Source organism: Camelina sativa, chromosome 1, assembly GCF_000633955.1.
Source record: "Camelina sativa cultivar DH55 chromosome 1, Cs, whole genome shotgun sequence".
In the NCBI taxonomy this organism is placed as follows: Eukaryota; Viridiplantae; Streptophyta; class Magnoliopsida; order Brassicales; family Brassicaceae; genus Camelina; species Camelina sativa.
In genome coordinates this window covers 6527023-6554166 of record NC_025685.1, presented here as the reverse complement: position 1 = coordinate 6554166, position 27144 = coordinate 6527023, and the positions used below count along the sequence as shown (strand labels likewise).

Sequence of the window (27144 nt, the reverse complement as noted above, 5' to 3'; positions counted from 1 at the left end):
TTTTTTTTTTTTTTTTTTTTTTTCTCAAACCTAGTGAATGTTCTAAAATTGTATATCAAATTTATAAATAAATCCTTACATCTTGAAAAGGATCCGACCCGAATCCGAGAACACGGATCCAACTGTCCTGAAGTAACGAAAAAACACCCGCCGTAGCCTTGCCATTAACGACCGTTAACGGAAAAAAGAAATTGGATCCGCCGTAGCAGCTGGATCCATCCATCATGCCATCTTCTCCTAAGCTATTTCACGCGCGGCCATCATTCTTCACGCGCCGATCGACGCCTTTGATCGTCTTCGCTTCTCTAGCTATTGGGCTCACCGGTTTCCTTTTCGGACTATCCACGATTCTATTCCCGGGTCTCCGGTTATCCGGCCGGACCTGCCTCACCAACTTGCCTCCGAAGACGGTTCGGATCGTCTGGGACGTCGCGGGAAATAGCATCGTTAATAATGGAGCAGGCGGCCAAGTGAAGAGACACAAGGTTATGGGGTTCGTCGGAATCCAGACCGGGTTCAGATCAGCTGGCCGGAGACGAGCTCTCAGGAACACGTGGATGCCGTCCGATCCAGATGGACTTCGACGGTACTGATTTCAATCTCTTCTCTCAAAATCTCAAATTGGTTTAATTCACTGGTCCTAGCTTTAGTTAGGGTTCTCTCTGGAATCAATTTGTCACAAAGGATTGAACTTTTGCATCATCGAGATTGGTTTGATCTGGTTATAAATAGCTTTGTGATCATGGGACTTTTATCTTCAATGCTTGATGAGTCTTGGGACTTTCTTTGTTTCACTGAAGAACACTACTGCTCTCTGCAGATTGGAAGAATCAACAGGATTGGCCATCAGGTTTATTATAGGCAAAACCAAAGATGAGGCTAAAATGGCTGAGCTTAGAAGGGAAATCGTAGAGTATGATGATTTTGTACTGCTTGATATCGAGGAGGAGTACAGTAAGCTCCCATACAAAACGTTAGTAAGAGACTAAATACTTTTTCTACTCATGTCTCATATGACAGATAACAGTAAAAAGAATGTGATCCATGATTTATGTTTTTGTGATTTTGTTGTATAGTTTGGCTTTCTTCAAAGCTGCATACGCCCTATATGATTCAGAATTCTATGTCAAAGCTGATGATGATATATACTTGAGGCCAGGTAAAATTGATTGCTTTCTCTGGTTTTGAATTCGTGTCTTCAGGAATGTTCTGATCCTTCTTGATTTCATAAGAGGCTGTTATTTTTCTTCACAGATCGGTTGTCTTTGCTGTTGGCTAAAGAGCGGAGTCACTCGCAGACATACATTGGATGCCTGAAAAAGGGTCCAGTTTTCACAGATCCAAAACTCAAATGGTAAGAACAGGAAGAACTAACAGAATCCGCAAAATCATGCTTCTCTTTATGAAAAACTTTGGGTTAAGATAAGGATTTTTGCGACACCTAATCATCTCGTGCGGTTCGATGTACCTTAAAATTGGTTGGATTTTTTTGCAGGTATGAACCTTTGGCAGATCTGCTCGGGAAAGAGTACTTTCTTCATGCTTATGGCCCCATATATGCTCTTTCTGCTGATGTTGTCACAAGTTTGGTTGCCCTAAAGAACAACAGGCAAGTTCTGTCTCCTGAAATGTTGTATGCTTTTGAATTCTCCTGGAGTGATATGTCTCGATTAGGACTTCATTTGCACTCTTAAAGAGGTCTCTGTTCCTCGATACTTGTCAGTCTTTCTGTTTAACAAAGTGAGAACTTTTCCCAAACTACAGTTTCAGGATGTTTAGCAACGAGGATGTGACAATAGGTGCGTGGATGCTGGCAATGAACGTTAAACACGAGAACCTTCACACCCTTTGTGAACCAGAGTGCTCACCACACTCCATTGCTATTTGGGATATACCAAAATGCTCAGGTTCATTTTTCTTCGTTCTGGTCTCAAGGAATTAATTTACTCACTTTGCATAAGCATTTCTACAACAACTGATCACAATTAGGATTGAATATGTTACTGCTGCAGGTCTTTGTAACCCAGAGAAAAGGATGTTGGAACTTCACAAGCTAGATAGCTGCTCAAAGAGTCCGACCTTGCCATCGGATGATGATAAATGATCTACCCTCTTATATATGTCTTTTGTACTGATGTAAGATCCGAGGCGTAACAATTTATATATCTCTTTCTCTGACATGTCCGCCATTGAAGCTCAAGCCTCTCGGTTTTTCAGTTGACGCAGCTCTGTTCTTCCTGGGGGAGTGTGAGAAAAACGACGAGAGTTGATCACGCTTAAACAGCTTTTGGGTTATTTTAAACTAGGGTTAGTAATTTTTTGTGTATAACAAGTTTTGGGTGATACCTTGTTGTACAAGTATAAGATTGAACTAATTGCAATTTCTTTAGTGATAGTTACAGTGTAAAACTAGGGCTGGGCAAAATAACCGATAACCAAATAACCGACCGAAACCGAACCGAAAAAAACCAAACCGAACCGAACCGAAATTCTTCAAATACCCGAATGGTTAGTAAAAATCTATATCCAAACTAACTGAAACCGAACCGAACCGAACCGACAATTAAATGGTTAACCGAAATATCCGAAAACCTAGAAGATATCAAATATTATATACTTAATATTATGCAAAACTATAAAATAAACTTAAAATATAAATTATTTCTAGATTCAAAACAATTAAATATTTTAAATAATCAATATATGTAAATGTTATTATTTTGAATTTACAAAGTTAAATACTATTTTGTAAAATTGAATCCATATTTTTCCCTTTTTTGTATTTTTGTTATTGTATATTTGGTTAATTTTGGTTATATTCGGTTAGTTTTGGTTATATTTGGTTTATTTGGTTAATGTTAATATAATTTATGTTAGTTATGGTTATTTATTTAAATAACCAAACCGAAACCGAACCGAAAGAAACCGAACCGAACCGAACCGAAATTTCAAAAATATCCAAATGGTTACTATATTACTATATCCAAAATAACCGAAACCGAATACAACCGAACCGAAACCGAATGGTTAACCGAATGCCCAGGCCTATGTAAAACAATTAAGCTTCTTTTTCCGTAACTTAAATTATTTTGTATTGTTTTGTACTATACGACCATTCCACAAAAATATTAGATTGAAAATTATACTACATCTTTATGTGAATCTAGAGGAAAAGTGAAATCGAACAAATAGTTAGAGAACTGGCATTTAACCTAGTACTCCCTCCGGTTTTTTTTACTTGTCGTTCTAGAGCTTTGCACACAAATTAAGAAACTAGATTAATGTTCTATTATATCCTTTCTTTAATACATTTTCTAATTTTTTTATTGGTCAAATCATTAAAATAGTTGGGATAAAATTGGTATTTTTGTCAAACATATGCATTGGAAACCTAAAACGACAAGTATTGGAAAACAAAATTTTTAGTCTAGAATGACAAGTAAAAAAACCAGAGGGAGTATATGATTATTAAAAAAATACTTCAATACTATTTGACATTTGACAGTAGAACATAGCTGGCATTTAATTTATCGTAAAGTCTTAATCAATTCGTTACTCAATTCATTTGACAGTAAGAACATAGGTTATGTTACTTGTACGTGTGGTTTTTATAGTATTTTATATCATAATTAAGATTAAAAAATTATAACAATTTTGGGTCTGCAAAAAGATAAATAACGAAAATAGAAGAAGTAGCCTAAAATGGGGTCAATTATCTTTGTGTAAGCATGTTAAAAGCTGTCAAACCCCACAATAATTATAAAAAAAAATAAAAACAAGAGAACCCATCATCTTACACTGCTGCTGCTGCCCAATAATGATTTTCATATTTAGAATTAAGGCACCATGGCTTGGCTTAAGCCCATACGCCATACATATATATCATTACTCCATACATATTTGATTTCTAATTATATTTTTAAGATTGTTTTAAAATAATGGGACTTTTGAAAACTTAATTAGTAGTGTAATTTGGTGTAAAAGTATAGGACCAATTAATGTCTTTTTTTGTAAAAGATTTTAATCAGTATGCATTGTATTAGAACAATACACAACGTGAAACACAGGTGGAATATCATCTTACCCAATTAAGTGTCTTTTTTTGTTTAAACAATTAAGTGCGTGCTTACCTACTCTTACTAGAAAATCTAGACATATTATTTATTTCGTTGTCTAATTAGATGTAGGTTCATGAACTTACCAACCAAAATTAATTTTCACGGTCTTATATTTGTCTAAAACTCTAAAAGCACTGTATGTTACCTTCTTCTTTATATATATATATACATATGCGCATCTAGCAGCTGTAATGCAATTATACATTAAACAGATGTTAGGATTTTATGAACACACATAATATGTAATGTAAAATGTATTATTTGCATTATGAACCTGAGATATTTGAAGCGTGTGGGAATTTATATACAAAACAAAAGCTACATACATGAACAATACGTAGATGAAACGAATATGCATGCGTCTAGCTTATGTGAATAGGCATATATGCGTTACATATGTAACACACGTAGGTTTTCTAATTTATATGCGTGTGTCAGTGCGTGTACATTATGATATCTGTAAATAGTACGTTGACAAAAAAAGTTTGCTAAAAGACCTGAGAACAAAACCATATGCTAATAAATGATTGAGAAAGAAATTTAAAAGCACATAGATATAATCGAAAGACAAAAAAAAAAAGTCTGCAAATTATTTAATAACTTATTTACTTCATACATACACCTACTATTTTATAAGACCATCCACAATGGCGTGGATTTGGCCCGTCCCCAATATTTATTGGATTTAAATTTAAATGAAAAAAGCCCAATATCTGAAAAACGGTTCTTATTTGGGGACGTTTTTTTACCGTCCTCTTCGCCACGTGTAGCCGTGTGATTTGTTCTCGAATAAGCTAGGTCTAAAAAAAATGTATTCGGGAGACAAAATCATCCCGAGTTCTTTCTTCTCCCTCTTGACGGCGACCACGAAGGCGATTCGATCCTCCACGACGTTCTGTTCTTTTCACCGGAAAATCTTGCCAGATTAACGAAGCCGATCTTCTGTCGCATCCGAAGCCGGTCCGATCTTCAATACCTAAGACGTCCAGCGGTTCGATCTTCTCTCCCGAAGCGATCTGTCCCTGTCACCCGAAGCTTGTCCGGCGGTTCGAGCTTCTCTCCCGATGATATCCGTCTAAATAAGGTTAGTCTTCTTCCCACTACATGAGATTTAACCTTGATTGGCGCCGATTATCGAATTAGGGTTAGGGATTTGGGATTATCGAATTAGGGTTAGATAATTAGGGTTTGCGAATTAGGGTAATTGAATTAGGGTTATTCAATTAGGGTTAATTAATTGGGGTTATTGAATTAGGGTTATTGATTTAGGGATATTGAATTAGGGTAAATGATTTAGGTTATGTTTCTTTGGTGTTTTTTTTGTTTTTTTCATTTGTTCGATGGATCGTTATGTCTCTGTGTGAAGATCGAGTTGTGTCTGTGTCGTTTGTCCTTTGCTGTAGTTGTTGATCTTATAAACATGTTTGTGTCTTGGTCAAAATTTTTTTAAAACATTGAGTATCGTTAAACTTTGGTTTTTTTTTCTTAAATGTTAAAGGATCATCATCTTTGTGTCTCGGTCTATTTTTTTAACATTGAGATAGGTTAAATTTTTTTTTATCAAGGTTTTCAATTTGGTGATTGTTGTGTCATTGGTATGGTTGGTAAAATGTTTTTGACATTGATTTTGATACAACTTTTGGTTGATTAAGATAGTCATTGTCATTCGTATGATTTTTGGATAAATTTTTTTAACAATGTCATTCGTATGATGTCTCGCATTGATTCGTATGGTTGTGTTTTTTTTTAGGTTTCTCATTTGGTAGTTGTAATGTTTACTTGTAATAAATTGGTAGCATTGTTGTGTAGTTGGTTGTATTTAATTTTAGTGTTGTTTGTTCATAGTTTCTTGTTTAATTTGGTAGTTGTAATGTGTACTTGTCATAAATTGTGATTAGACATTTGTTGTTTGGTCTTTAAGTTTTGATAGTTATTGCAAGTAAGGTTTTAAACCATAAATCTCTTTCATTTATCTTCCCTTTCTCACTTGTAAATGATATTCACTTCTCTTCTATACTCGCATCTCTTATCTTCGCATTCCTTCTCTTCTATACCCGCTTCTAATCTCTGCTTTTCTCTTCTCTTCTCTTCGCATTGATCATCTTCTATACCCGCTTCTCTTCTCTGCTCTTATCTTCTCTTCTCCTCGCATTCCTTCTNTGTTTCTTCTGATGATAAGACATTCCTTAGAAATCTGTCTCGTGAAGCTGATTTTTTATTTTTATTCAGAGCCGATTTTATTATGAATATGAAGGTTCGCATTTTATAAGTATATGGTAGCCGTAGAGTGTTGTTGCGTGGACATAGTCGTAGCGCAAGGCACGAGAAGGATTCAGTCAAGACTTTAAGATTTGAAGATTATTAAAATAGCTAAAACCAAATCCTAAATTTATTCTCAAATCGCAAAATTTAGATCATAGTGACACTAGTTTTCATTTGACTAGGCAAAAATCTGGTACAAATTAATAATATTTAACAAAATATTCCTCACACACACAAAAAAAAAAACATTGTATTTAATATATCCGTACATTATAACATTTATTTTTGTGTTACGCAGTTTGTATTACGTACACACTTTAACGGAACAGAGAGAGGAACAAAAAAAGTCACTTTTTTCTTTTTATTTTGTCAACAAAGAATATTAAAGAATTAAATAAATACACACAAAGATATAACTTTAGATTATATTATTATTAATTTCAATCGCTCTTCGTCGTCTCCTACCTCTCTGTTTCTGAAACTTTTATTTTCTCTCTCTCTCTCTCTCTATCTATCTATGAGACAACAACAACAACAACACTTATCACATTCATTCACTTGCTTCATTCTTTGACATCGCTGAGATCCCCATCTTTCCCTTTTTCTCTCTCCTTTCCCATGCATTGTTCAGAACATATATGATCCTCCTCCACCATTGAAGAAGGTCAGGTCATTGCTCTGAATCTTCTTCCGGAGAGAAACCATTAGGGAAATTTGGGGATTCATTACCGATCACTACTTCAAAAGGTATCTTCTTCTTTTTTTTTGACCGTACAAAAATGTTAAAGCCTTTGATACGGGAACCTGACTGTGTCACCACCGATAAGCCAGATAGTATTATAATTAATGTGGATCATGGATCACCAATTACACCGCTTCAGACTCGTTCCACCTCTACGGCTACCACTAGTAGTGGAAGTTGTAGTTCTAGCTCCTCTGGATCGGTTACGGGTCATGCTGGACATACAAGAAAACCCAGTTCGGATCGGCCCGTTTCGTCCTCAGCCGATCAATCCTCTAAGTCGAACAAAGCTCAATCCTTTAAGTCGTCTAACACACCCTCCGCCGCTAAATCTAGTACTCCCTCCGCCATACAATCAAAGTCCAGTAATGGCTCCTCCGCCGCTCAGTTTGGGTCTAGTAGTCCTGCCCGCGCTCAATCTCGTTCAAGCAGCCAAGTTGGCGTTAAGACAGGATGCCCAAAGACCACAACTGGGAATATAAGACCATCGAGCTCTGTTTCGAGTACAACAAGAACAAAACCATCGGTTAAAAGCTCTAGTGCGTTGCAACAGCATGTCCAAATACTTCCCGGCGGGAACCTTTTCCCGTCGGGGAAGGTACAGATTACAGGCATGACTCAAGAGAAACCAAGAAGCATGGCTCTTGGGCCAGGTAGTGCTAAGTCATACGGGTACGGTAGCATAATCCCAGGAAACAACTTATCTCCGGTGAAGCCAACGAGGACGTCTGGTTCTTCTTCTTCTTCCTCTGTTTTGCCTTTAGCTATACGCAGCTCTAGCGACGCGGAGATACCGTGGAAGGTTGCTTTATACAGTTCGAATTCAGAAGAGGTAAAGAGAATTGGAAACGATATGTTCAAGAAAGGTTGTTTCACTGAGGCTTTGAAGTTGTACGATCGAGCAATAGAGTTATCACCAAGTAATGCGACTTACCATAGCAATCGAGCAGCTGCATTGTCTAGTTTGGGTCAGATTGGTGAAGCTGTGAATGAGTGTGAAAAAGCTATTAAGTTGGATCCAAAATTTGCAAGGGCTCATCACCGTTTAGCCTTCTTGCTTCTTAGGTAAAAACTGAATTGCTTAATAGAATCTTGATAGAGATTGGATATCTAATCAAATAAATCTGAGTCTTGATTTGGTTGCAGATTAGGTTATGTCGATAGTGCAGGGATACACTTTTATTCAGTGGCAGAACCATCAGATCCCAAGGTGGTGAAGATGCTTCAACAAATAGATAGACACTTGAACAAATGCACATATGCAAGAAGACGAGGTGAATGGAATATAGTTTTGACAGAAGTAAGTGCAGCCATGGCGTCTGGAGCTGATTCTTCTCCTCAGGTAGATAACAAACATTCTTGTATTAATCCGTGTTACTTCATGAAAACGTTTTAAAGTGGTTTTAAGTATTTTACATATCTCAAATCTTCAGCTAGCTATGTGTAAAGTTGAAGCACTACTGAAACTCCTACGGCTTGATGATGCTCAAAGAGAACTAGAATTTGTCCCCAAAGTAGAACCACTCCCGGTCTCTTACGCACAGACTCGGTTTTTCGATATGATATGTGAAGCTTACACATATTTTGTCAAATCCCAAATGGAGTTGGCTCTAGGGAGGTGAGATTTTGTAGACATGTTGATTTGATTGTTGTCTTATTGCTATGTCATGCGTTAAAAAAGAGTGAAGAGCAAATGATGAATTCTTGCAGGTTTGAAAATGCAGTTACGACTGCAGAGAAAGCTTCAGAGATGGATCCACAAAACTATGAAGTTGAAACGTTGTATAGAAATGTTAGATCAATTACTAGGGCGCGTGATCGTGGTAACGATCTTTATGAATTAGAAAGATACACTGAAGCAAGCTCAGCTTATGGGGAAGGCCTTAAATATGATCCATCCAATGCTACTCTATTATGTCATAGAGCAGATTGTTTCTTTAAAGTTGGGATGTGGGAGAGTTCGATCGAAGATTGTAACCATGCATTGCTCATTCTACCGAGATACACAAAGCCTCGTCTTCAAAGGGCTGCTTCATATAGCAAGGTGAAATATATATAAATGGTATGACTTAGTTTTGGTTTTTCACTTGTTCTAAGTTTATTATTTCTACGAAACTGTAGTTGGAAAGATGGGCTGAAGCAGTGAGCGACTATGAGACCTTAAGAAAGGAACTGCCTTATGACAAGCAATTGGCTGAGTCTTTGTTTCACGCTCAAGTTGCATTGAAGAAATCTCGCGGTGAAGTAGTTCTAAACATGGAGTTTGGAGGTGAAGTTGAGGAAATATCTAGTCTTGAAGAGTTAAAAGCTGCATTAACCCGTCCTGGTAAGTGATATTTGAAACTTATATATGCTCTTAAGCAGTCAGAAAAATTCCCTCTAGTAACTTGTTGTATACTTCAATGGCAGGAGTTTCCATTGTACACTTTTTTAGAGCCTCTGATCCACAATGCAAGGAGATGTCTATTTTCATGGACGCATTATGTGTTCGTTACCCATCTTTACATTTCCTCAAGGTAAAAAACAAAAATGTGAAGACATCTGTTTATGTAACCAGAGAACAAGTAAACTTATTTGTAAAATGTCTTTTCAATAGGTGGAGATTGTAAAGTGTCCAGCAGTAGGTGATGCAGAGAGAGTGAGAGTTGTGCCAACATTCAAGATTTACAAACTTGGGATTCGGATGAAAGAGATTGTGTGTCCAAGCAAGGAAGCACTAGAGAAAACAGTGAGACACTATGGCCTTTAGCAAAACTCAAAACAAGATAATGTTCACTCAAAAGAAGAAAAAAAAAGATCACTTCTGATTTACTTCTGATTTGATTCATTCATTGCTCTGTTAGGTTTAGGAAGGAATTTAAAAGAGAGATTAGTCCCTTTGTACATAGAGAAAATTTTGGCTACTTAGGTGATGAAACCATATAAAATAAGCAGAGACAGAACATCATTCATTCATGTTGTCAACACATTTTTTCCATCAATAAAATTTCTTCTTCTTCTCTTATTATCTGGTTTAACTCTTAAGCATTGTTACAGTGAGAACTGTACGCTATAGTAATACATGCAGACCAAATGCGAGCCGTGTGTCTTAAACAGCAAAAACCAAAAACAATCGTGTCGTTTCGTCAACGCACCTCCCTTCTTTAACGGCATAGTTCTATTAACATGCCTGCTGTTTCAGGGACCACATTCAGACTTTAGACGACGTGCAATTTAAAGGTATTAACAAATGTAAATGGTTCTGAGACAGAGAGCAGTAGCAAAAAGACAAAGAAGATCAAACATTAAGATTTACTGTCTCTGTTTTTGTTTCCACTTCCAGAAACAGAGCAGTGTTACTTTCATACAATAGAACGGTGGATACATAAAGTAAACTGTAATCCAACCGTAAGAAGTTATTATTTTTTGGATTCTAAAAAAGACATTATTAAAAGGGAAAATAAGAAAAAGAAAAAAAACGGAGAATTCAAAGTTTTGTTTTGTCTCACTGGCTCACTCACTTAACCGGTGTTTTGCAATCCTGCGGCGATACCCTTCATGGTTAAGATGAGCGTGTCCTCAAGTCCTGGCGCGTATTCACTCGTTGGGTTAAGCTTGACGAGCTCTTGTGCTGATTTGCTTGATTGCATGATCTCTTTGGAAATGTGTGGTCGCAGGGTCACATTGTAGTTTTGATCACGGATCCTCTTCAATGTGTAGGCTTGGCAAACGTTGAGGGTAGTAATGTAAGAGTCACGCAGCCTCAGTCTCTGTTTCAAGTAAGGGTCTCCTTCAAGAAGATCTTTATGTCCAGCAGTCTGCAACAACGAGATTTTTAGTCTCAGTGGTATTGTCAAGAAATAACCCCGTAAGGAACACGAAACAGAGGACTCTGCTTTATACCTGGAGGACGAGGTTCTTGGTTTCTTCAAAGTTGGCTCTGAGTTTCTCTCCAAAAGCCCACAAATCTTCTGAGACAAGAAGCTTGTCGTACAAAGCAGCAATCCCAGGGTCTCCCTTGGCGAACACCATTTCAATTAGATCGATGGTGACTCGGAAGAACGGCCAGTGTTTGTACATATCTTGCAGCATGTGGAGGTTTCTCACATCCTTCTTAATCGCAAACCTAAAAGCTGCTCCGAAACCTAACCATACAGGAAGATGGAATCTTGTTTGCGTCCAAGCAAAGATCCATGGGATTGCACGGAGAGATTCGATCCCACCGCTTGGTTTTCTCTTTGAAGGTCTACTACCAATGTTCATACGTCCATACTCCAGCTCCGGAGTAGCCTGAGAAACCAAACCAACGGTTTGAGGTATACTTAAAACACATAAAAACTTTGGTGAATTATGGATTGATGTGAATGAATACTTACGAGGCGGAAGTACTCGACAAATCGAGGTTCTTGGAAAACGACAGATCGGTATTCCTCAGTTGCAACAACCGCCATTTCATCTAGCAAAGCACGCCACTCAGGTTTTGGTGAAATTGGAGNGGAGATTTTTAGTCTCAGTGGTATTGTCAAGAAATCCGTAAGGAACACGAAACAGATGACTCTGCTTTATACCTGGAGGACGAGATTCTTGGTTTCTTCAAAGTTGGCTCTGAGTTTCTCTCCAAAAGCCCACAAATCTTCTGAGACAAGAAGCTTGTCGTACAAAGCAGCAATCCCAGGGTCTCCCTTGGCGAACACCATTTCAATTAGATCGATGGTGACTCGGAAGAACGGCCAGTGTTTGTACATATCTTGCAGCATGTGGAGGTTTCTCACATCCTTCTTAATCGCAAACCTAAAAGCTGCTCCGAAACCTAACCATACAGGAAGATGGAATCTTGTTTGCGTCCAAGCAAAGATCCATGGGATTGCACGGAGAGATTCGATCCCACCGCTTGGTTTTCTCTTTGAAGGTCTACTACCAATGTTCATACGTCCATACTCCAGCTCCGGAGTAGCCTGAGAAACCAAACCAACGCTTTGAGGTATACTCTAAAACACATAAAAACTTTGGTGAATTATGGATTGATGTGAATGAATACTTACGAGGCGGAAGTACTCGACAAATCGAGGTTCTTGGAAAACGACAGATCGGTATTCCTCAGTTGCAACAACCGCCATTTCATCTAGCAAAGCACGCCACTCAGGTTTTGGTGAAATTGGAGGGTTCATTCCGTGCTCTAGAGTTGCAGCTGTGAAACGCTGAAGTGTTCTGAAGCATAAGTGTTCCTCACCAAATGATTGCTCAATGACCTCACCCTGCACTGTGACTCGAAGAGAGCCGTTAACTGTATCCGGCGGCTGAGACAATATAGCAAGATGAGTAGGACCACCTCCTCTTCCGACTGTGCCACCACGGCCATGGAACATAGTTAGCTTCACTCCATATTTCTTAGCAACCTTCACAAGCTCTTCTTGAGCTTTGTATAGCTCCCAAGCAGCTGAGAGACGCCCAGCATCTTTCCCTGAATCTGAGTAACCGATCATAACCTCTTGTTTACCGTTGATACGGTTTTTGTACCAGTCTATAGAAAAGAGTCTTGCAACAGCTGCAGGAGCTGCTTCAAGATCAGCTAGCTTCTCAAAGAGTGGAACAACTCTAAGTGGCTTTTTAACATGGCATTCACGCTGTAAAAGCTCAACCGCAAGCACATCACTAGGTGAAGTTGCCATAGAGATAATGTATGCTCCAAAACAATCTGAAGGCAGCTCAGATATGACTTTGAATGTGTCGAGGACATCAGAAATTTCTTCGGTTTTGGGAAGATCAGGTCCGAATAATGGACGCTTTCCACTTAGTTCAGCTAAAAGCCACTCCTGTCGTCCTTCTTCAGACCAGTCTCTATAGGAGGAACCGATGTCCAAATGCTTGGTGATAGCATCCAAGACATCTGTGTGACGTTCTGACTCTTGCCTAATGTCAACTCTCACAAGGGAGAGTCCAAAAGTAGAGACTTGCCTCAAGAAATCAAGAAGGCTTCCATCAGCTATTGAGCGGTCACCACATGAACATAGTGATCGGTAACAGAGCTCAAGAGGCTCCAAGAACTGTATAAATAGAAGAGTAAACACAAATTGAATTCCGTGAATATAATCAGAGTAAAGAAGTAATACTCAGAGTATAAAGATTGCTTACCTCTTCCACATTGGTGAAAGTAGCTTCTTCAGGGATGTCAGAGATTCCGTTACTCAGCAATTGACGAGAGCGCTCACGTGTGTGATACAGTTTATCCCTCACATCACCAAGAATCACACGATATGGCTCAGTTGGAGGAATTGTCTTCCAGAATTCTGCATTGAGTTAAACAAAAAAATTAACTTAAGCATGCAAAAGCAGCACCATTGTATACTTTCAGTATGTGTTTCTTATCTTGCAAGAAGAAAATCACCAAAGCTTCGTACCTATGTAATGTTTTGCAGCATCTTTCCTTGAGTTCCTGTGGAGTTCATCCGCCCTAACACGGAACTCATCAGTGCAACGCCACATAGACAACTGCCAAGAAGAACACAAATGAATCAAAAGAATCTTGAAGAAGAAAAACCGGAAAAGAGTACATGTAACAAGAGATAAAAACCTCAAACATCAGATTCTCAATTTGGTTATAGTAGAGATTGGCGGCCATCATTCTAGCCAACAAGCACACATCTCTAGTGACCTCTGGTGTAACCCTCGGATTACCTGATATTCAGATAAGTTGATTAGTGGGTGAGAAAAAGGAAACAAGAGAAAGATTTGTTTGTCAGTAATCTGAAAAACGTATGTACCATCACGATCACCCCCCATCCATGAAGAGAATTGGATCAATGGGGCATTGTAAGGGACACGTTCATCAATCCCAATGTTTTTCAGAGCTGTATCCACACGACGCAAGAACTTGGGGACACCTTTCCAGATTGTCTCATGGAAATAACTCATTCCAGCTCTCATTTCATCTTGTGGGGTTGGAGGTGTTCTTCTAATCTCATCTGTACGGAATGCAGCTTGAATCTAAACAAAACAGGAGAGTTTTAAAAGTCAATCTTCTGAACCAACATGGTACAATTCAATGAGGTTGAGTTCTTACCTCTCTTTGCAGAGACTCATCGAGCTCCTGCTTGTCATCAGGAGTAATGTCCTTTGCATACAGTTGAGCAAGACAGTCTCTTATCCTGAGAAAGCATTTAAGGTCAATATACAAAAGCAAAAGAAAAGAAAAAAAGACAGCAAAATCCAAAAACTAACCTCCCATGCTTCTGAAGCAATGATCTACGCACAGACTGAGTAGGATGAGCAGTCAAAACCAAATCCACAGTCTGATTCTTCAGGGCATCAAAGATCTCTTCAGGAGACTTACCAAGATCAGAAACGAGTCTCTTGAAAGTCTCTTCGATATCGGATTCAGTAGTAGCAGAGCTCTCATCAACGAAATCACCCTTCTTGAGCTTCTTGATCCTGCGGCGGTGAGCAATCTGCACTTCCTCAGCCAAGTTGGCTAAGTTAAGCATGTGAGAGAAGGCCTTGGAGATAACAATGGAGTCACCAGCATCTAAACTCGTCAGGAGACTCCCTAGTTCCTCAAGCTTCTTAGGCTCACGCTTCCCTTCATACTCAGCAGATAGCTCGTATAGCTCTTGAACCTGTTCCACAAGACCATTTTCTCAAATTCACAAATAAATCATCAATAACAGAACTATACACCAAAACATTTCACCAATAGACATAACTAACACGTCAACCGAATCTGATTCAAACTTTACATAGTCTCTGCTTAATCCACCATTAACGAGTAAATCGAAACAAAGATGAGATTTTTAAGATCTCTAGCAAAAGGGTATTGATTCAATCCTATACAAACAAGGAGAAGAAGAAGGATTAGGTACCGTTTCACGAAGATCCTCGCCGTGTAAATCCTGGAGAATATCGAGGAAACGATCGAGGAGAAGAGCATCATACTCAATAAGTTTATCGTCTTCGCTGACTTTAGCAGGAACAAGTTGCCGAAGCTGCGCATCAATTGATGCCATCTTCTCTACGTTCCGACCCGCCATTATCGCCGATCAATCACAAAACTCTCCACCAGCTTTCTGAGTTCTTCTCTGTAAATCATATCATATCAAATGAAAAATAATTAAAATCGAAAAAAAAAAAGAAAGAAAAAAAATCTGTTGGCAACTGACTCAAAATTAGCCGTAAAAACAGGGGATTTGGTATAGACTGGCCCGAAAAAAATTCAGAATTTGATTTGATTGAGACAAACCTGAAATAAAGAAGAGATCTGCGGATAGTTCGGTTTTTCTTGTCTGTTCAACAGCAGATTACTCAGGCAACCAGATTCAATAGAAAAGTTTGGTTTTTTTTTGGGTTGAGTGTGGGAATCAGATTCAGAGATGAAGGAGAATGAGAAAACAGAGTCTGAGTATATATAGACGAGAGCAAGTGCGTTACACTGTGTAATGCATGCACGCTTTGAACAACTCATATAATTTTTTTTTTAACTCTATTTCATTATTTACCCTATTTCTTAAATATTTTATATCATTTTAAAATAATTATCATATGAAGTGAAAAAATTATATATGCAGCAAAATCCATCTTATTTAATTGTGCAGAACGAATAATACTCGGGGGTATTCTTTCAAATATAAAATATATGGTAAAAAAATATATATATTTCACTAATTCAATTCCATTTTTCATAGGGTGGATTAAAATTTTCGATTAGAATTGAGTAAGAAAATGAAACTATTATTCATAGTAAATCTAATTGATTCTGTGGACTGAAATATATAAAAGCATTAAATAACACACATTTTGAATTTTGAAGTTTTATGTGGTCAAAGATCTTGTACTGTATATGGATCTTCATTTCTTAATTGTAACAGAGATACTTATGGAATTACTCTTCATTGGGTTTTTGAATGAATCTTAGCTGATGAAGAAACTAAACATACAGGATCGTGTGAGCTTGTCTGCTTGTGCATGCATCTTCGTCTATATACAGATCTCTGACTTACCCTAACTCTCACATACGATCCAGTTGACTTTTAAAAAATGTTTTTTTAGATCTTCAGGATATTACATTATGTATTTATTTACAAAAATACATGATGGTAAAATATTATTTACATGTTTTTATTTTATACGATAAAACACATGCTATTTAAAATGTTGTAATTACTATAAAAAGATAGCATGCTATATATATTTTTTTTATATACGATACCATGCTATTTTACATGATATCATACTATAATTTAGTAAAATCATTTGCCTAAAAATTAAAAAATTAAAATAAATTAAGGTTTTTATTCTTATTTTGTGGATGATAACGAGAATATTCGAATCACTGAGTACGTCATTATAATATGCAACTCAAGTCAACCAAGTTTGTGATATGTTGTTAAAAATATTTAGAGCTAGTGATCTGTTCGAATATTCGAATTAATTCTGATTCATTTTCGTCGTCGTAGTATGATATCAGTGTATCACATTAAAAAAAAAAAAATCGATTATGTTTCAAATTTTTAGGGCTAATAAAAAATGTCGTTTCAAACTATCGAAATATTAGAGATTAGCCTGTCAAATATTGTGGAATAACTAAACTCTCTATAAAAAAATAAAGTTAGAGATTAGAAAAATGGCTCTTGGGTAGACTGATTCGTTTTAAGCATATATCATTGACCCTTTTGTATATCTTAATAGTAGTATCTCTTTTCATAAATCATTGCCGTCTTCTTAATTTAAAATTTAGCGATAATGCTGAATTAATTATAACGAAAAACTTTGTAGTTTATATAGATCGCTTTATGGACTCAACGAAATAAACAAAGTTCAGTATCATTGGATATTAATATATTAGATGATTGATAGATACATTAATTATAAACTTATGGATTAGTGATTACTGATTAGTGGTTTGGTGTGGGGGGTCAGTGTCGGTGACAAACTGATAATTCGGTTGACGTATTAAGATGATAAGTTAACATTATTTATCAGAAACATTCGAGGAGGGTAACGACAATAGCCTTCATTTTATATTTCAGTTTTTGATTAATGAATAATCACAAGTGGGATGATTCATGAAAACAAATATGGTGAGACTTAAAAAAACTTTGTATGTTGCGATGTCATTTGACTTTAGATCACATATAAATTATCTTGTTATCATCTACTTTTTTTTTTTCCAAATATGTTGCTCTTTCTTATCTTTAATTTTATTGCAAATATTTTTCAATATATAGTTCTATATGTTTAACTATATTCAATTTATTTAAATTAACAAAAAAAATAATATTACAATTAGATTATAATTGACGAAAGAAGTAAAGTAGGCCCATTAAGAAGCAAAATATGGTTGTCAAGAAAAAAAAAAAAAAAGAATCAAAATATGGCGGTACGTTTTAATTCGGTTAACAGTTTTAGACACCAAACTGGTAAACTGAATCTAACTAGACCAAACCAGATGAGACAAAAATTAAAATTGATCAGGATCTCTTCTGCTTTTTTTTCTTCGGTTCAATTGCAATAATTCAAAGCTACTTGGTTTCAGATAAGATAACCGAGATCGAGATAAAACCATATGAAAAAGTGGGACAACAAAGAGAAAGCTTTAAATCAACCAAATTTGATGTTTGGTTAAAAGTTAAAACTTGAGTCATACATATCTCCAAATGAAGCAGCAACATTGAAGCCCATGAGCAACTCAAGACATTGTTAATAGTTGAGCTCAGCTTGGTCCAGAAGACTGGAGGCTAGCAAAAAAAAAAGAAAAAGGGGGCAGCTTCCAATGTTATCTCCTAGCAAGTTACCAACTTTGGCATCGATTATGGGTCAGACATGGAAGTCTTTCTCTGATTCCTGCAACCAAATTTAAGAAATTCGAACATATGTTCACAAAACTCAAACAGCAGATTTCTTTGGCGTAGGGACTTGTCTTACATGTCTGTTCAACAGCAGATTACTCAGGCAACCAACTCAGATTCAGCTTTTTCTGCAGGAATATGATTTTGGAAGACTGTTTGGTAATCCAAGCTTCTAGCGGTTTCAAAGAAATGAGCCACGGCTTCCTCTGGTGTTCCTACCAAGACACCGTGTCCTAGATTGAGAATATGCCCCTTTGGTCCAGCACACTTCACAACTCTGACAACAAAAGAAACATTACTTTCAGTTTCTTGAATTGAATTTACAAGCATAACTCTGTCATCAGCTGAACAAAGTAACTACCTACCTTACAATTTCTTCCGTTAAAGCAGGGAGCGGAGAGAATAGGTAAGCTGGATCCACATTTCCCTGCACACTAACATCGCTTCCCAGTCGCCTCCTTCCATCAGCCATATCTACAGTCCAGTCAAGCCCAATAACATCAGCTCCAGTAGTCTTCATTCGCTCAAGAAGGCCACCATTTCCATTGATGTAGAAAACTATAGGCGTATCTGGACATCTTTTCTTTACAGCATGAATGATCTGGCGAGCCCAAATGACAAGAAAAACGTTAAACACCAAAGAGAATCTAGTCCTCAAGATGAAAGCAACTAAATTATACCTCTTCGATGTAGGGTTTGGACCAGCGTTCCCACATCTCAGGAGTCAGTTGGCCACCCCATGAATCGAATATTTGTATGCAATGAGCTCCATGCTCAACTTGGTAAACAACATACTCGGTAATGGCCTTGGTTAAATGAGATAATAGAGCTCTCAATACATTTGGTGCAGTGTGGCACATATTCTTTATGACTGTATATGTCCGAGTTGTTCCTCCTTCAACAATATATGTTGCAATAGTCCAAGGAGCTCCAACGAAACCTAATACAGCAGCATGTTCCCCAACCTTTCAAAACAAGAATCCATTTTCACAAACTGGAAGGTATTGGTTAAGTCTAGAGGAAAGCTGAGAAGAAGGAGGAAAACCACCTCTTGTCTCAGAATCTTAAGAGAATCTCCAACGAACTGCAGTTTCTCGAAATCAATGGGATGTAATTTCTTTAAATCTTCTTCAGTTCGGATGGGAGATTGGATCACGGGGCCTTTTACATCTTCAATGTCAAATGGGACACCAAATGCGGGTAAAGGCGTGAGGATGTCAGAGAAGATGATGACACCGTCTGGTCTAAATGCTTGCCAAGGCTGCAAAGAGATTTCCACGATTAGATCAGTGTTCTCTGATCTCTCTCTGAAGGACGGGTGTTTCTTGGCGAGCTTTTGGTAAACAGCCATATACCTTCCTGCTTGCCTCATCATCCAAGCTGGAGGGCGACTCACAACTTGCCCTTTCGCAGCCTTAACCAACAAAGGATCTGTTTTAACATTTTTGAACAAAATGTGAGAAAGTTCTTTCAGACTTACAAAAGAATAAGGCTACAGTTTCATTGATCGTTACTAGCTAAAATATCAAGTTAAGTGACCTAAAACTGGAAATTTCGTCTTCTGTTCCACATGGTCAAAAGATAAACTAACACCAATTCAAGCTAAAACATCTACACTCAAGAGCTGCTCAAAATTGACATTCCAATGAGCAGCTAGAAACCCGAACCTACCAAAATCACTTCACAATCGAAAAGCACAAATCTTCAAGAATTTAGATTGCAGGAGATACTTACCGGAAGAGGAGGAGCAAGCTACGAGGAGCTTCCGAGCAGCAAGACTGTGTCTTTTTGGATCACAAACCAATCCCACATTGACGGGATTCGATCGGAACCCTATCGGTAACGACAATCCCGAGGAGTAGCATCTCGAAGAGCTACAGGCACTGCTTACAACAATATTTAGCAAAGAGAAATGTCTTGGAATTCAGCAAGAAAAGTACTAATCATGCATAACTGAAATCGAAAGAACAAAAATTGGAACTTTAATCAGACCTGGTTGGTGATGATAAGCTCATTTTCAATCACAGAAGAAGCAAAGAGTTTGAAGATCAATGCTTTCTGTGAGTTTACCCGCTCCTTGGTTCCGGTCTGGTCAGATGTTTCCCTTATCACCGAGGGAAGACAGAGAGAGATGCGATTGAAAGGTCAAATCTTTGACCTTCTTAAGTCAATCCCTTCGACGGCTGTTATGTGGCCACGTACGACATATCAGGATAATAGTAGGACCCACCTTTCGGATTCTCTAGTTGCTTCTGGTACGATTCTCTGGTTCGGTTTATAACGGTTCAGATACAGGTTAAATCTGATAACACTTCAAATTGATCGGTTTATTCTCACATCTGCGTGTTTTGAAGTAAAGTCCGAAGGCTACACAGTTCAGCGTGAGCCTTCTTGCAATTGCATAATGACATACATCAAATCTGACCAAAAACTGGAAAAAAAAACAGAAGGAACATGGAAAGTTTATTATTTATTTGTGATGTTTCTTTTTCCAATTGTCAATCACAGCAAGAGCGAGGTTTTTTTGTCTCTGGTCATATATCAAGCCAGTAAATGATGTTGTCTGGTTAGATGCTCGAGTCGTGGCGGCAGTTTCAGCGTTTTCTTCTTGCAAACAGTTTCACGCTTGTCATATAGAATGGTGTAGTTGGAGCTGCTAATGTTTCTGAAGTAGCATTGGTCACTTCCAACATATCTATACACTTGTTGTGTGCTTCCATATCCATTGACCACTAAGTTATTCTTCACCACCATAACCCCTTGCCCATCTTGCTTGTTTTCAAGCTTGCTATTGAATGTTCTCATCAACCCTTTGTCGCTCTCTGATCTCTCCTCGTTGAACTCCATCGTGACATTCGAAATCTCCAGAGATGTGTCATTCTGCTGCTCTAAAGAGTCAGAGTAGAGGTAAAAAGGAAACCTCTTGATGGATTTCGCGCAGTATACCTCTCTCGCGGCTTTCTTGGCGTGAATACGATCATCGGCTTGGATCAACTGGTCTATGATCTGCAAGCCCCCATCTTTACCTAAAACCATCGTGTTTCCATAGGTGAATTCTTGATTAGCATTGGTTATAATGTCCCCATGAGAGGATTTGACCAACCCGATCGAAGTTATCGACCTCTTTGCTTTCGTCGTGAAGTTCCCATTCATGCCTTTAAAGTCTGAGACAGAGCTAAGCTTCAACGAGCTTTTACTGAACTCCAACACCGTCCCTTCCACTATCTCCCTCTCCTGATCCAACCAAAGATGCAAATTCGCATCGATATACCAAACATGCAACGCGTTTGTCACACTAAACCCGACCTTATGAGTCTTCCCATCCAACAATCTTCCCAATAACGGCGTGATCTCAACATCATAACTCGGCAAATCAAAAGAACCAATAGCAGTAATTGGTCTCCAAAGCAAAGGATTGATCCCACCAGTGAAAACAACAGGGAAAGGCCAAACAGCACCAGCAATATCACCGTCGAGACTAACCACAACTTCTCTAAAAGGTCCATTACCAGCAACACTGAGATTATTAGCAGTAACGAAGTCATTAGGAAGATTACCATACCAAAACTCATCATTCTCATGGAAAGAAACATAAACCTCAAGAACAGCTCTATACACATTCCTAGGGATCTCAAACTCCTTATACTTGGAATCACTCGTATTCACAATTTCAAACCACAACCCATCGTTTAAGGGAAGGTTTCTAGAAACAGGCAAGATCATATCAGCTTGAGGAGAGCTGTAACCAGAAGAAGAAGAAGAATCTTCAAGATTCTTTTCGAGTTGATAGAAATGGAAGGTGACGTCGACATGGTAAACACCAGTATAGGTCTTATCTATAAGATTACCGAGATACACAGCGAGGATCTGAGTCTCGTTCTTGACGAGGATAGAGTGATACTTGGTGACATCTTTCTCAACTGACCAAACGATTCCGTTTGGTCTAGGCTCGGCGGTGCAGCTCCGGAGAATCTCAACGCCGTCGAGCCAAACTCCGAAGATACGATCGAACTGTCTTCCTTTGCTGGTGGATTTGAAGTCGAGGACGATTTTGGAGAACTCTCGAGCCGACGAGCAGTGGGAGGGAAGTGTGTAATTGGCGAGAACCGGTGGTTTAGCGTAGGTGTAACCAAAGTCATGGTGGAGAATATGATACGAGCATGACGATGGTGGTTGAGATGTCGGAAGATTTGGTACGGGAGGTTTTTGAACCTCGAAGTAACGAGTACGGGATTTGGTGACGTTTTGAGGAAGAGCAGAGAAGAAGAGAGGAGGTTTGAAACGTGATCTGGTTACGTGGAGATCGGCAGCGACGGCGGAGAGAGTGGCGGCGAAGAAGACGGTGAAGAAGATGAGTGGAAAAGTCATGACCATTTTTTTTTTTGTGTGCATTTGGTCTCTGTCTGGTAATCAAACTGATTTTAAAGAAGGAAAGCTTCCCCCAAGAAAACAGTATTAATTCTTACTAATAAATTAACTTGGATTTGATTATTTCTTGGGACCATGACTAAAACATTCCTTGTTATTTAATTGTGGATTGAATTAAAGAATAACACTATTAGTTGAATCTTTGAAGTAAAGTTACAAATCATATGATCACATTCACACCCAACTCTCACAAGCAAGTTAAAAAAAAAAAAAAAAAACATGAACACTGATTACATATTAAGAATCAACTGCGAAGTTTTTGTTTCTTGCTTAGAAAACATTTCAATTAGAGACTTTCGCTTAGCTATGGACAAAAGTTTAGAGAAAAGTATGAAGAAAACTGTTGTGGAATTGATAGAAAGTTTAGTTTAGAAGTATTTTTTAAGAGAGAGATCGGTTGAGCATAGAGACTTGGCCAGAATCTCCATTGAGTAAGAAGACTTCAAGTGGAATGTAAGGAGAAGACGATGAATTTGATCCGAACCTGTACGCTGGCTGCAACAATTTGCTACCTTTCGCACATTGAATCGTTAGAAGACGCGGCCCTGTTCTCATCTGCCACACCTAGATACATTGCGGAGCAAATCAGTCAATGCATATGATCGAAAACAATGATAAAAGTTATTGAGAGAAGACATTGTTACCTCGATGATGCCTTTTCGTGGCGCGTGAATGGCTAAGCATAGACAGTAATCACTTTTTACCGGTTCTGTGTGAATTACTCCTTTTCCTTTGTCTTTTTTGGCTAACATCTCCATGAACACACAGCTTGCGTCACGATAACCCTGACAAATAAAGTTGTTGAGTCAGATGTGGCATTAGACTGTTTTCACATTGGTTCTTCTCGAAGTGGTCTTGCTTCACTGTCTTCCATTATAAAAACAGAGAGGAAATTTAAGGGAAGAAGTATCAAGGATGTTAAAACAAACCTTCCAAAGCCGGACAACTACGAGAGCTTGAGTGTCTAGCAGAAGTATTCGACCAAGAGAATCTGTTATCGCAGCTAATGTCCCACTCGGGGATAACGTGAGCTTCTCGCCTTTCCTTGGGTAGTCCTTTATACATGTCAAGGATGATGCTGCAGCAACATTTTGACAAGGTTAAGCCACAGAGTGATATATTGTGAAGTGATCAGAGGGTATGAAAATGTACCTCGAGCAAAAGACTGAGTCTTGGCTTCTGGCTTTCGCTTTGGTGATTGATCATTACTTCTCCAAATCAGTTTAGAAAAAGAAGCTATGGTTGAAGCAGCTGCAGGCACAACTTTTGAAAGAATCGCTCCAACAAGTGATCTACCTCTGTCTTCTGAGAGCCTTTAAAAGAAAGTGATCACAGAAAGTATTCTTTAATAAATAGAAGAAGAACATCATCAAAGTAACATATGAAAAACAATCATCCAAGATACCTATAAGCAGAGATTACAGCATCTTCTCCAATGGTCACTGCACAATAATAACGTTGACTTGACTGTCAAAGAATAAAATTAGCCAGATTTATAAACCGGAACAAACTCCAAAAAGGTCTCTCTATTCTTTTGCTTTCTTTACAACAGCAGAAACATAACATACAAAAAGGTTATGCTTTATTAAAAAAATGCAGAGAGTTATCTTATTTTCCAAGTCTGAAACAATCAAAAATAGACATCAGTAGACACCTGAAGTTCTAGTAATGGAGGAGGCATTACGCCAGTGACAGTAGCATCAACACACACACCATTCTTGTTGACATTCCATATCTGATAGGGTAGTCGTTGGGACAAACTACCAGTATCTTCTACATCTCCCTTTCTATTCTTTTGGTCCCAAAAATTAGAATTTTTCTCCTGAAACCATTTCTGAAGCATACTCTACAATTACGCAGACAAAAATAAACAAATCTCAGAACTTAGCAAATCATCACCTAAAGAAATTCTACTTTTTCAACAAAACCTGAATGTTGGAGCCATCAAAACGGGCAATGATACCAGGCATTACAAAGCAGATCTCCTCAGTGGATGTCTCTTGTATCAAATCTTTCTTAGTTCCTCGTACTCTTAATTTCAAGATACGGCTGGCATGTACCATCTGTAAATACAGACAAGAACTAAGTAATTCATCTATAAGATCACTTTACTGTAAACTAAAGTAACTCAACAACAGAACTGCCACAATGTTCTGAGACATCATTGTTCATAAAACCAATGTTTCCGCAATTAAAGCAAACATCAAATTCGAATTTATTTGAACCTGCTTATGAATGAGATCACCGGCAACAGAGTAAACCAGGAGATACCCACAAGAAGTCCCTGCAACGACGACTCTGACGTCATCAAACACCAACCATTCAATCGCCGTAATCGACTCAGCCTCAATCGGAGACAGATCGGGCCTGATCTTGACACGAGGCGCATCAGGATCACCCCAATTCACAATCAAGATGAGATTACGATTGGCTAGGGCTAAAGAGTGAGAATCGAGTGCACACAAAAGATTCGGATTGTTCACGAGCCACCCTTCTTTGCCCGCACCGAGCTCACTAAGTTCCTCACACGCGATGCAGCCTAGTTCCGTCAGGTGGATCCTCTTCGCCATCACATATCTTCTGAACCAAACAAAAAAAAAAAAAAAAAAGATCAGATTTTTAATTTTTTTCAGTTCCTAACACAGAAGCAAAACGTCGTCGTATCTTTTGGCTTATATCATTACCGTCTCTAATCATCTCTAAGAGCTGTTTCGAGAGAAGCAATGCTGAGTCAAGATTTATCCTTTTCTAAAACCCTGAACCCTAGTTTCTCCTTCCGTAAATCTCCACCCAATTGCGGCGTACGAAGGGTCGTTTCGGTTTTACCGGTTATTACCGAGAGGAACTATGCGTTCAGGGTCAAAAGCTCCGAGCTTTTGCTCAGAAATGATGGTGGGTTTAGGCGAGATGTGCGTGCTTTGGCGGGGAGGAGCAAGAAGAAGCTTGGAGGAGGTTCTTCTGGTGGGAGGATAGAAGGAGACGCAGATATGAGGAAGCAGGTGAAGAGGAACGCTCGTGATAAGTCTAAGAAGCTAGCGGAATCTTTGTTTTACAGATTGTATAATAACCCTGACAAGAGTCGAAGTAAGATTCTTAGTAGCCACCCGGATAAGTTCACGGAAGAGGAGCTTGAGATGATTGGGCTTGGTTACGATAGGATGGTTCGGTTTATGGATAAGGATGACCCTAGATTGCGTCATCCTTATGATTGGTTCAAGTATGGGGAGTTTGGACCTTACTCGTGGCGTGGTGTTGTGGTTGGTGATCCTGTTCGTGGTACTATCTCTGATGAGTGTGTTACTATGATTGGTGAAGTGGAGAATCATGAAGAGTTTGAGAAGATTGAGCAGCATGACATGAATTTAGATTTTCAGAAGAGGGTTAAGGAGTTGGATTCGAATCTTGGTTTGAAGTATTTTTGGGTTTTTGTTAGGCATCCGAAATGGAGACTCAGTGAGCTGCCGTGGGAGCAATGGACGTTGGTTAGCGAAGTGGTTGTAGAAGCGGATAAGAAGCAGAGGCTGGACAAGTGGAATTTGATGGGGAGATTGGGGAACAAGTCTAGGTCTTTGATATGTCAATGTGCGGCTTGGTTTAGACCTGATATTGTGTATGTGAAGAAGCCTGTGTTTCAGTGCAGGTTTGAGCCTCAAGAAGATTTCTTTAACTCGCTCATCCCTTATCTAAACCCGGTAACGGAATCTGGATTCGTGTGTGAAGTGGAGGATGATGAAGGTAGAGTGGAGTTCAGCACTTACTACGGAGGGTTGTGTAAGATGCTGAAGGTGAGACAGACTGCTTTTGTGGACGATGTGGTAAATGCGTATGAGAAGTCGAGTGATGAAAAGAAGTCCAAAGTGTTGAAGTTCTTGCTTGGAAACCACCCGAACGAGTTGTTGCATCCGTATACAAAAGAGTGGAAAGCAAAGTTGGAGGAGATGGAGCTAGGGTGTGATGCTCCAGATGAAAATGAGGATGAGATGAACATTAGTGGAAACTCAAAGAAGGCTGAATTCTCAGAGTGGATTGAAGATGAAGCTGACAATGACGATGATGATGATGATGATGGTGAGGTGGAGGAAGAGAATGATGATGATAACATGGTTGTAGATGTGGAGGGAAGCGAGGAAGAAGACAGTTTAGAAGGTGAAACAGAGGAGACGGATCCGGAAGAGGATGAAAGGTACTGGGAAGGGCAATTCAAGAAAGCTACGAGCAACGCAGAGAGGATGGAGAAGCTTGCGGAGATGAGTATGGTGGTATCAGATAAGTTTTATGAGAAGCAGTTAAAGGCAATGGAGGAAAGAGAAAAGAGTGAGATTGAAGGAGATGAGTTGGAAATGAGAGGTAAGAAGGCAAAAGTGAAACCAGAAGAATGGAAGACAGTAGGATATGGAAGGTGGATGAAGAAGATAAAGAAGAGTAGGATCCCACCTGAGCTATTTCTCCGTGCTGCTGTTAGGCCCTTTGTTTACAGAAACCTTGTCAAAGAGATTGTTCTGACAAGACACGCCATTTTGGAAGGAGAGATTGGTCAAAAGGAGTGATTTCAGAACCAAGTCTATTTTGATTAAAGAATGAAAAAGAGTGTGTATTTGATGTATGTTATTAGCATCAGAAGAGATTTGAAACTTCCGCCAACCTCGTGTTTGTAAATCAGTCGGAAATTTGAAAACTTTTTTGTTATCAATGATTTCTAATTCTTCTTCTGCAACCCTGCTTGTTCAAATGAGTTTGTTTTTCCTTGTTCAGTAAGATCTAGTTGATGCTTAAATTT

General features: G+C 38.5%; 7 protein-coding genes across 8 annotated transcripts; 3 read left to right on the top strand and 4 right to left on the bottom strand.

Moving 5' to 3' along the window:
• On the top strand, window positions 48-2394 carry LOC104779677 (probable beta-1,3-galactosyltransferase 13). Of its 2 annotated transcripts, XM_010504083.2 has the most exons (8): window positions 48-586; window positions 821-973; window positions 1077-1159; window positions 1255-1354; window positions 1496-1609; window positions 1765-1907; window positions 2013-2136; window positions 2218-2394. In XM_010504083.2, the coding sequence occupies exons 1-7, from the start codon at window positions 225-227 to the stop codon at window positions 2102-2104; spliced, it is 1047 nt and encodes a 348-aa protein (XP_010502385.1). In that variant the 5' UTR covers window positions 48-224; the 3' UTR covers window positions 2105-2136; window positions 2218-2394. The 2 variants fall into 2 exon arrangements, with proteins under 2 accessions (XP_010502385.1, XP_010502377.1); XM_010504075.2 differs by having other exon boundaries at window positions 2013-2394.
• Window positions 6832-10120, top strand: LOC104779670 (TPR repeat-containing thioredoxin TTL2-like). The gene is made up of 7 exons (XM_010504062.2): window positions 6832-8187; window positions 8269-8464; window positions 8556-8740; window positions 8833-9166; window positions 9244-9448; window positions 9532-9638; window positions 9719-10120. Exons 1-7 carry the CDS (start codon window positions 7160-7162, stop codon window positions 9869-9871), a joined length of 2208 nt encoding a protein of 735 aa, XP_010502364.1. The 5' UTR covers window positions 6832-7159; the 3' UTR covers window positions 9872-10120.
• LOC104779660 (phosphoenolpyruvate carboxylase 3) lies at window positions 10387-15450 on the bottom strand. Its single transcript, XM_019246348.1, has 12 exons — window positions 15335-15450; window positions 14958-15173; window positions 14320-14714; window positions 14162-14246; window positions 13863-14085; window positions 13673-13776; window positions 13500-13590; window positions 13234-13388; window positions 12251-13145; window positions 11478-11584; window positions 11005-11391; window positions 10387-10919 (listed from the first exon to the last, which is right to left on the bottom strand). The coding sequence occupies exons 2-12, from the start codon at window positions 15123-15125 to the stop codon at window positions 10623-10625; spliced, it is 2907 nt and encodes a 968-aa protein (XP_019101893.1). The 5' UTR covers window positions 15126-15173; window positions 15335-15450; the 3' UTR covers window positions 10387-10622.
• LOC104779652 (uroporphyrinogen decarboxylase 1, chloroplastic) lies at window positions 17658-20076 on the bottom strand. Its single transcript, XM_010504041.2, has 7 exons — window positions 19932-20076; window positions 19674-19822; window positions 18988-19370; window positions 18620-18904; window positions 18305-18540; window positions 18016-18216; window positions 17658-17934 (listed from the first exon to the last, which is right to left on the bottom strand). The coding sequence occupies exons 1-6, from the start codon at window positions 19952-19954 to the stop codon at window positions 18039-18041; spliced, it is 1254 nt and encodes a 417-aa protein (XP_010502343.1). The 5' UTR covers window positions 19955-20076; the 3' UTR covers window positions 17658-17934; window positions 18016-18038.
• Window positions 20246-22371, bottom strand: LOC104779644 (peptide-N4-(N-acetyl-beta-glucosaminyl)asparagine amidase A-like). The gene has a single exon (XM_010504030.2). It carries the CDS (start codon window positions 22329-22331, stop codon window positions 20481-20483), a length of 1851 nt encoding a protein of 616 aa, XP_010502332.1. The 5' UTR covers window positions 22332-22371; the 3' UTR covers window positions 20246-20480.
• LOC104779630 (rab3 GTPase-activating protein non-catalytic subunit-like) lies at window positions 22516-24985 on the bottom strand. Its single transcript, XM_010504012.2, has 8 exons — window positions 24593-24985; window positions 24296-24430; window positions 24022-24213; window positions 23773-23834; window positions 23520-23680; window positions 23297-23445; window positions 23012-23152; window positions 22516-22931 (listed from the first exon to the last, which is right to left on the bottom strand). Exons 1-8 carry the CDS (start codon window positions 24935-24937, stop codon window positions 22749-22751), a joined length of 1368 nt encoding a protein of 455 aa, XP_010502314.1. The 5' UTR covers window positions 24938-24985; the 3' UTR covers window positions 22516-22748.
• On the top strand, window positions 25061-27081 carry LOC104779622. Its single transcript, XM_010504001.2, has one exon. It carries the CDS (start codon window positions 25091-25093, stop codon window positions 26912-26914), a length of 1824 nt encoding a protein of 607 aa, XP_010502303.1. The 5' UTR covers window positions 25061-25090; the 3' UTR covers window positions 26915-27081.

Coding starts and splice junctions, on each gene's coding strand:
- LOC104779677 (XM_010504083.2), top strand. CDS start 225: ATGCCATCTTCTCCTAAGCTATTTCACGCGCGGCCATCATTCTTCACG. Junction 587..820: donor GATCCAGATGGACTTCGACG/GTACTGATTTCA, acceptor TGCTCTCTGCAG/ATTGGAAGAATCAACAGGAT. Junction 974..1,076: donor AGTAAGCTCCCATACAAAAC/GTTAGTAAGAGA, acceptor TTTGTTGTATAG/TTTGGCTTTCTTCAAAGCTG.
- LOC104779670 (XM_010504062.2), top strand. CDS start 7,160: ATGTTAAAGCCTTTGATACGGGAACCTGACTGTGTCACCACCGATAAG. Junction 8,741..8,832: donor ATGGAGTTGGCTCTAGGGAG/GTGAGATTTTGT, acceptor GAATTCTTGCAG/GTTTGAAAATGCAGTTACGA. Junction 9,639..9,718: donor CATCTTTACATTTCCTCAAG/GTAAAAAACAAA, acceptor TCTTTTCAATAG/GTGGAGATTGTAAAGTGTCC.
- LOC104779660 (XM_019246348.1), bottom strand. CDS start 15,125: ATGGCGGGTCGGAACGTAGAGAAGATGGCATCAATTGATGCGCAGCTT. Junction 14,086..14,161: donor ATGAGTCTCTGCAAAGAGAG/GTAAGAACTCAA, acceptor TGTTTTGTTTAG/ATTCAAGCTGCATTCCGTAC. Junction 10,920..11,004: donor CCAAGAACCTCGTCCTCCAG/GTATAAAGCAGA, acceptor TCGTTGTTGCAG/ACTGCTGGACATAAAGATCT.
- LOC104779652 (XM_010504041.2), bottom strand. CDS start 19,954: ATGAGCTTATCATCACCAACCAG. Junction 19,823..19,931: donor AGCTTATCATCACCAACCAG/GTCTGATTAAAG, acceptor TGTTGTAAGCAG/TGCCTGTAGCTCTTCGAGAT. Junction 18,541..18,619: donor CCAAACCCTACATCGAAGAG/GTATAATTTAGT, acceptor TGGGCTCGCCAG/ATCATTCATGCTGTAAAGAA.
- LOC104779644 (XM_010504030.2), bottom strand. CDS start 22,331: ATGCACACAAAAAAAAAAATGGTCATGACTTTTCCACTCATCTTCTTC.
- LOC104779630 (XM_010504012.2), bottom strand. CDS start 24,937: ATGGCGAAGAGGATCCACCTGACGGAACTAGGCTGCATCGCGTGTGAG. Junction 23,681..23,772: donor GCTGTAATCTCTGCTTATAG/GTATCTTGGATG, acceptor TTTCTTTTAAAG/GCTCTCAGAAGACAGAGGTA. Junction 23,153..23,296: donor TAGTTGTCCGGCTTTGGAAG/GTTTGTTTTAAC, acceptor TTTATTTGTCAG/GGTTATCGTGACGCAAGCTG.
- LOC104779622 (XM_010504001.2), top strand. CDS start 25,091: ATGCTGAGTCAAGATTTATCCTTTTCTAAAACCCTGAACCCTAGTTTC.